The 8,994-nt window shown below is 42.1% G+C and overlaps 1 protein-coding gene across 1 annotated transcript; it reads right to left on the minus strand.

The window, feature by feature from the left end:
- Positions 1-5,528: 5,528 nt before the first annotated feature.
- Positions 5,529-8,004, minus strand: LOC115594722 (uncharacterized). The gene is made up of 4 exons (XM_030438944.1): positions 7,625-8,004; positions 6,121-6,249; positions 5,835-6,028; positions 5,529-5,694 (listed from the first exon to the last, which is right to left on the minus strand). Exons 1-4 carry the CDS (start codon positions 7,838-7,840, stop codon positions 5,529-5,531), a joined length of 705 nt encoding a protein of 234 aa, XP_030294804.1. The 5' UTR covers positions 7,841-8,004.
- Between the last annotated feature and the right edge of the window lie 990 nt (positions 8,005-8,994).

The raw sequence follows: 8,994 nt of genomic DNA on the forward strand, positions 1-8,994 counted from the left end.
CTCGCCAGTGAAATAAGATACACATAAAAACAAAAAACATCGACTTTACCGTAGAAATTATGTTTAAAACGCTCTTTTCCAACAGGGAGAACTCCACTGCGCATGCGCGCGGATTTACGACACCGACGTCAATCGTACGGCTGAATCTGTGCCGGCTGTTGTGCTCTGGGGCTGTGTCCGAAATCACCCACTCATTCCCTACTCCCTAGTCACTACATAGTGAGTCCAACATAGTGCACTATATAGTGAGCTCAACGGCAGAAAGAAAAACGGACTTTCGGACACTACTCGGTCCGTGTACATTGCGGCCATCCGACTTTCGTTTTGAAGTCGACAAGCGGAAAAACGGATAACGAGTCGTTTCCGGTTTTTCGCTTCAAAATAAAAGAACGAAAAACGGAAAATGACTCGTATCCCGTTATTCGTTTTAAAATCGGAAAACGAAAAACGGAAAACGACTCGTTAACTGATATTGGATACTGTGTTCATGAATGGGAATCGGGGATGAAATAACAGTGCCATTTTTCATTCCAGATTTTGCCGTACGTCTTTTTTAATGACCGGAAGACGCCGTGTTATGCCGCGAAAACACTTGATCTGATCCGTAGACCGATTCGACATGTCTTTATCTGAATATTCAGAGTTTATACATCCAGGAGGTGAAGTGGGATGTCTTGTGGAGCCACGGCAAAATCTGGACGACAAATTTAAATCTGCACGACAAATATTTAATGACCCGGAAGTCATTGTGTCCAGATTTTGCCGCAGCGCTTTTTTCATGACCCAGAAGTCATTGCAGGTCCAGATTTTGCCCGGCAAATTTGAAGAATAAAAGAACAATAGCAGAGACGGACTTTGACAATAGCAAAACGAACAATAAAATCCATCATTCGGACATTGCCTTTTAGAGTTGCAAGCCATGGACAGTTACATTTTGTTCAGAGGTGCCAAGAGACTGGCCGTCAAGGAGGATGACATGACGACAGCAAAAATTGCAAGACTTTTCCAGGTTCAGTTGTCAATGTGTCATAGTTTTGCACCTAGCATGAACAAGCAAATTCATGCTAAGTGTAAAAGGTTGATTAGCCGAAGTTATGCCATAGATTAAAAAAAAAATGCATAGGACTCCCTGCCAAATCTATCTATCTATCTATCTATCTATCTATCTATCTATCTATCCATCCATCCATCCATCCATCCATCCATCCAGATAGATAGATAGATATGGCAGGAAGCCTATGCATTTTTTAATTTTTTTTTAGACATTTAGTTCATAAACGCTCTGACAGCGTCTGACGCTCGTGCTTTGAAGTAAACCTACTGTTTTAAACACACACCAAAGGCGTTATGACGCGGACATAAAAGCGGTTAAAAACCGCGGCGGGGAGAATCAGAGCCTCCGCCACAGCCCCGCTGCCCCTCAGCTGTTGATCCTCTGTGTGACTGCCGGGGTCGGCTGCGCCCTGACCGACCGGGAGCCGCTCCGTCGATGTCCAACTCACGGAGCCTACTATATAAACCTAACAACCGCAGTCAATCATATTATTATCGCCACTATATTGATCAAGCTTTTTCTCAAGCCTATTCATATTCACCATTAGCCTACATGACAACAGAGATGATTAGACAAATGTTCTGAATTATTTACTTTTTTACATTTTCAAACGAGAACCAGAGATGAGTGATCACAGTAATTCCATGTTCCAGAAAAATGGTGTTGACACTTGAAGTAATGCAGATGTTTTTGTAATGGAAATAACATCAGTCATTTTACTTTTTACATATTTCATTGCAATGCTCATTACTTTTCATTATATCCGACTCCACAGGTCAGTGGTGAGTCACTGTATCTAACCGATGATAGCAACTTGGCAATTTTTCCAGAGGACACAGGGAATTTCCAGCAGGCAAGTCTTGCTAGCCGTGCACACTATGAGGTGCATGGGGACCAGGAGCAAAGCCCTGCGGCACAAACTTCTGGCTTTGCGCCTTTTAGTTTTAGGCGGCCACCCTCCTCCTCCTCTTCCTCCTCCTCTCCATCACCCAGTCCATCCTACATACCTCCACGACAGGGAATGTATGCCAGAACCTTTCAAAGGTTAGGCTACTTGTGAAACACAACTGATCTGTTATTGAAATATCATCCAGTAATGTTATACCACAATAAAACGTGTCAAGTGCAGCCAACCTCTGCAGCTGAAATGTCATGCATTAATACCAGTCAAAAGTTTGGACACACCTTCTCACTTATTTTTTTTTTCTTTATGTTCATGACTATTTACATGGTAGACTCTCACTGAAGGCTTCAAAACTAACCCTAAGCAGAATTTTATTTTGAGCCCCCCCCATTACAAAATGACTGAACCAGGAAATGCCATTTAAGTTTACAACCTCTATTAGTAGGAACAAATCAAATGAACAGCCTCTTTCAACAATGGAAGTGAAGTCTGACACAACCTTAAAAGGCCCTCGGCGCACAAATTCTGGCCACAGAGCAGGATCAACTGGTTGTGCACTTGGAGTAGTGATAGTAGCTTCTGTAGCTGAAGGATGTTGCTTGAAGGCCCTGCTGAAGTATTGGGGGCTGGCTTAGTGTGCAATTAATGCAAATACGACTACAACTAATATTAATATTCATTATGATTTGATTTGATGATATTTCTTATATATACATATTTCTTATATTTAGATATTTTCATATACTTATTTTTTACATTTTGTACTACTGTTGCTACTGCTACACTTTCAACAAATTTCTCCAATGTGGGTCAAACAAAGGGTTATCTTAATTTATCTTATTTGATCTAATCTTATGTGACTGTTGTGTATTAAATTCAGCAAGAGATGGCGACATTTCACCTCCATAAAAATAGCCCAAAACTTCTATTGCTAGCATAGATTGATAGGCTACAAACCTGAGCCAACATAGACCACCAACTGGTCAATTAAGCACTCCTTTTTCAACAGAGATGAATGTATATGCAGTTAATGAGACATTCAATATATGATAATCAGGGCAGCTGGAACATTTTTATCTCCAGTCCACATCTAGACAGAATGATCCTCTCTTCTGTCTCATGATTAGCAGCTGGGGTGTTTAAGCTACAAAGTTATTTTTATTTCAACAACATACCCAACTTCAAGTGAAGCACGAGCCTCCTCTTGTTTTGACTTTTTCTTTCTTTTGCTTGCTCCTGATTCAAATTGCCGTCTGGAGGCCATCTCTCCACCTGAATCCCACCGCCCGTCGGCAGTACATCCTTTGCGCATTTGCAGAGAATGCATCCCGTTGCGCAATATGGGGCCCCCCATGGATCGTGGGGCCCTACGCACAGTGCTTGTTCTGCGTGTAGGGCGGGGTGGTGTTGAAGTAAATAGTCATGAAAATAAAGAAAAAAACATCAAATGTGAAGGTGTGTCCAAACTTTTAACTGGTAGTGTACATAAGAATGTATGTCTGACACAGCAAAACCGTTTTATCCTCAGGTCAGTACACTTTGCGGATGTCGTCGACAACCGGCTGACAACCTCACGCACAATCGTGATCCGTTTCACTGAGGCTGAGGCCACAGTTGAAGGCATCTCAGCCAAAGTTAAAGATGCCCTTGGGACTGATGAAACAGTAGTCCTTACTGACTCTCAGGGGAATGAAATCTCTGATTCAGAAGGCACAAGAAGTTAGTAAAATGATCTAACACTTGCTTGCAGTTTATTATTTTGAATTAATGATAATTTTGAAATACAGAAGTAGACTAAATGTTTTCTGACTGTTAAGCTACCCACTACTGGAAACAAAATTCGCGCAAAATATTTGCATTGATGGACGAAGACTTCCAGGAGTTCAGGTCAGGGCGGAGATCAAGAACAAGGTAATGCAACATGAGATGAAGCAAATGCCAGTGTGGAGAAAAAGGTTTCACTCCTTTTGTCAAATAATTTCTTGTATGGTTTTTCTGTACATTTAAGTCGCAGGGTCGAGGACAGCATTACTGTCCAGCAAGCCCTTGAACAAATTAGAGAACTGACTGATAACGTGACACGGCTGTCTGAGGTGGTCAAGGCCACAACTTCGGCAGCACTCACCAGTGCTGGCCTGCAGCCAGCAAAGGAAGGTCTATCGTGCCTTGTTTGCAAAGGTATGTTTATACATACGGCACGGGCATGCTGCTGATTTCTATAATTAGCGTGCAAAACAATGCAGTCTGCTTCACTGTTCTTCTTAGGTTTACTTTACTAGTGTGCTCATACACACAAGTATGCACACAAAGACACACAAATACATACATAGACACAACATTTTCATTGTTACTTACTCCTTTGTTTGACATCTTGCAGATATAATGGAGAGACCAGTTTTTGCCACCTGTTGTGGATCTCTTGTTGGGTGCTGGACCTGTGTGGAGCAGTGGCTGGTCAACTCTGAGCACTGCCTCAAATGTAGAGCCGAATCATTTAGATTTAATGTTCATGAGACAAAGGGTCTCTCTGCAGTTCTCCTACTTTTTAAAAGTGCATGACCTAATCATGCTGCTGAGAGAAGTTCACCAAGGTTTTGCACAGGGTTGAAGATGTGCGTTCACTAGTTTATAACTGTTTTGTTGTTGTTTACAGTTTGTTAGATTTTTTTATTTAAACCAATAAATGTTATGGTAAGTTAAAGGATTCCTCATTGTCCATCCATAGATCATTCAAGCATGACACCATACAATGACAGAGAATAGTAGGATAGTTAATTTATTAGATAGTGTGACAGTGTGATACGATTCTAAAGTTGTAGGAACAATTTATGCAATGAAACAAACTTATTTACAATTCTTCTTCTTCTCTGTATATTTACACTTTACACCTCTGACATAGCACATCTTCTCGTGATGTCAATAAGACACTTTAGTGCACTTTGACATGGGGCAAAATTGTTGTTTAGTGTACTGTGTAACAGTGACACAGGGTCAAATTGCGATCCAAACTCGCTTTCAGCCCTTTGCTGGGCTTCCTCGTTGGCAAAAGGGTCTGTGCCAAACACACCCTCTCTGGTCAGTGCTGTCCCCACGTCCTGCTGGTAGAGGTCTGCTGCAACCTGACCAGCAGGAAGGAGGCCTTCTGGAATTTTAGCTGGGCATCCTTGTCCACAGAGAACATCTGGTATCCCCTTTCCTGTAAAAAAAAAAAGAAAAAAAAGAAGTGCTTGATATTATGTTTCTATCAATGAAAATGGAAAGAAAACGTAATAAATGGGAGAAATCACACCTGGAATTCTGTGGGCATTCCATGCCTTGACAACATTTGTCAGGCCAACTCGGGCCATGTGGCATGTCAGGTTGGACACGCAGAATTTGGTCAGACTGTCGTCCATACAAATTTCCTCCTGGTCACACATCTCGACTAGTGCGGCCTTCAGAGGGAAATTGACCCTTTTGTTTACTTCTGACCACATCCTTTCAATTACATGATTCTGTGTAGGTTAAAAGATTAAAAGGACAGTGTCATGCAGCAGGCCCCTGAATGCAAACAAGCATCAATTGTATTTTTTATGACATGTATTTTACCCTGGTAGATGGAGTTTGGAGGTATGGCTGCCTTTCTTTGTTGTGACGGTATGCAGCCAGCTTCTCCTGCATATACAGGGTCAGGAAAAACTCCCGACCACAGTCTACCCGCACTTGGTCCCATATCCCATAGGACAAAACAGCTGGTCTGAAGATAATACACAAACAGAAGGAAACTTTCCAACTTAAATATAATACTCATTCTGTTTTTTGACATCACAAATACATTTAACCCTTTAACATTCAAGCAGTTAAGCACATTTTTTAAATTTTTTTTTATTTTCTTACCTATACACTTCATCATAAATGATTATGTTGTTTTTGATGGGCATAGTGGAGTGCCCAACAATCTTCTTACTGTACCCATCAATAGCCATGACATGGGTCACTCCAAACATCACCAACTTTTCATTTTGATCAATGTGGATTTTGTGACCCATGTACTCAGCCGTGTAAGGCACCGGGTTAAGGTTTCTGGAACCCTGAAGAAAATTGTGAAAACTCAATGATCATTGGTATGAATAAATTCTCAATATGTTACGATGACATGCACAGACACTGAATTTGGCTTTACCTGCTGCCTTGCTGTATGGTAAGGCTGATGAATGGTCCGTAGGACTTTCCCCACTCTGCCCTCAGAAGCTTTGACCCCTTTGGCCGCAAGATATCCGGTCATCATTTTTCTTCCGTAGGAAGGCCCAGTCTGAGGAAAGGATTTTTATTTATGTCATTATTGAAATGAATTCATATGTGTTTAAATGTCCAAATACTGTGCATGTTGATCTACTGCACATTACCTAATCACGTGTCATAATATAAGTCTAAGACCTATTGTACAAAGAGGGTTTATTAGAAACAGGGGAGCCAGTAAATAAGGAATGTCTATCTATCTATCTATCTATCTATCTATCTATCTATCTATCTATCTATCTATTCAGTGCATCTCATACCAGACTATATATATGTAGGCTATGTGATGATAAAATCACTAGGTTATGCCCTGGCTGCACAAATGTCAGTGAAAGACTTGTCTTTATGTATCTCAAACACGAAAATACAGTATCACTGGCCACATAAGTATGTTTATCTGCTCTTACTGTTCATTATGAAAAAAAAAATAAGGTTGAGATAAGAAACACCCCTTGACATACACGGCACCCCTTTGCGTTGGCATATACTGGAGACGTCACAGTCAATCTACTGTCAATCAAGAGGCCGGACACTTTGCATGTGTCCTAATCAGTAGCGTAACATCATGGTGATAGGCCCCGATGCAAATATATTTTTTGTGCCCCTTAACAAACGCACAACCACTTTTTTTCCCGGTGGGCCGATCAATACTGGGCTGATGGACGGCCGTTTATTTATTTATATTTATTTATTCATTCATTCATTCATTCTGCTGCGCCTAGACGTTTCTCTGTCGACACCAAGAAAAAGTCAAACGGAGCTTCAGCGTCTGTCCGAGGAGGACATCAACAGGGCCAGGCTGCCTGCTGGAGGGAGGAAGAAGGCTAGAGAGGAGCCTGAGATAAACATGCGGGGATGAGTTATCAGCAAACGGGCACGCCACGAGAGAGTGTCCCCCAAAATGATCAGGGCGATGGAGAAACAAATGTACGCCACCGTGAGTGACAGCAGAGATGAGGAGTTTGCAGAGAGTGCTGGTCGGCTGAATCGTTTCCTCCACCGCAACAACTTGGCAGAAGGATGAACGATAGTTGCGCCACTGGTCCTAATGATTATGGTGATGACTTTTTTTTTATTATTATTATATGCTGCTATGAAGTTCGTATCCCATGCGTAGCCAGTGGTTATGGTCCAAAGCAAACATGAACTAAAGGATAATACATTTTTCACAGTGTCCTGTTTATTTACGTTGGACTAAGAAACTCCATAGCATCATCGTTACTTCCCATACCATTAAAAAAAAGTCATCACCATTATCATAAGGACACATGCAATATTTTATGGGGGAGAGGCAAGTGTCCGGCTTTCTTATAGGCCTATAGCCTATTGATTGACAGTAGATCAAACCAGTGGTGAGACAAATCGGACAGTGTCAATGATTGACCTACCTCTTCAATTGCTTTCGCAACTTCGCCTTCCAGTCGCCTGTCTGGGCAGAAATCTTTCACGCCGAGTCCCTGCTCAGAGCACCACCGGCTCACATTCCTCTCGGAAAAGCCTCGCAGGAGGCCAAAGTGGTCAGTCAGTGCTGCGGCTATATCGCCACAAGACATCCCACTTGATCTCCTGGGTATAATAAACTCTGAATATTCAGATAAAGACATGTCGAATCGGTCTACGGATCAGATCAAGTGTTTTCGCGGCATAACACGGCGTCTTCCGGTCATTAAAAAAGACGTACGGCAAAATCTGGAATGAAAAATGGCACTGTTATTTCATCCCCGATTCCCATTCATGAACACAGTATCCAATATCAGTAAACGAGTCGTTTTCCGTTTTTCGTTTTCCGATTTTAAAACGAATAACGGGATACAAGTCATTTTCCGTTTTTCGTTCTTTTATTTTGAAGCGAAAAACCGGAAACGACTCGTTATCCGTTTTTCCGCTTGTCGACTTCAAAACGAAAGTCGGATGGCCGCAATGTACACGGACCCTACTCCGGTGCCGTTAATGACTCTACCAGAGACGTTCTCGCTGTAGTAAAAACTACTTGTGCGCATGCGCTGGTGAAACAACATGATTGGGCTATAATTTTCCCGGTTCGGCTGTGACAACGCAGGTGATTGGCTGTTGGTGAAAGGGGCGGGATATGCGCCATCTTTGGCTTCGCAGATTTCCCCATTCAAAACGATCAGAGTGATCTGTCTCTACAATAGTAGAACGTCTCTGCTACAGCACATTCAGCTGGACTCTCATTGGTTGTGCTTTGAACGGTCGGCGGCAAACAGAGTTCAAATAATTTGAACGCTGAGCGCAGCGGCGGTGCCGCGCTTTAGGTAGACAAACAATAGGAAAGCAAGTGCAAAGCAGTTTTACTTGACTTACATTAACCTAATTTACCCTCCATAACTCCTCGCAGTGAGGATTCACAAGTGCAATTTTATATCTGAGCCGAACATGTAGCACCATCTTGTGAACCCTCCATTCAGCCTACCTAGAATATTAAATCTTCTGCTTGGTGTTTGCCAAAGCTTTACTTACTTTACACGTGCACAGCAAAGCTGAAAATGTGTGTTATCGTTAAACTAAATTCACAAACGTTAGCTCATTCTTGAGTGAGCTAACGTTAACTATGAAGCTAACGTTAGCTGCCCGTCAAACTCACGCTCGGGGTGATCCTACAACTGAGAGCCAACAGTAATCCAGTTTGGATTTAAACTTACCTCTGAATCTCTGTGCTTCGGCTTCTGTGACCTCAATGACGCCTATGTCGGTGATAATTTGTATTAAATCCTCCGTTGAAACACCGGAGAGGGTT

This window comes from Sparus aurata, chromosome 13 (genome assembly GCF_900880675.1).
Source record: "Sparus aurata chromosome 13, fSpaAur1.1, whole genome shotgun sequence".
NCBI classification, from domain to species: domain Eukaryota; kingdom Metazoa; phylum Chordata; class Actinopteri; order Spariformes; family Sparidae; genus Sparus; species Sparus aurata.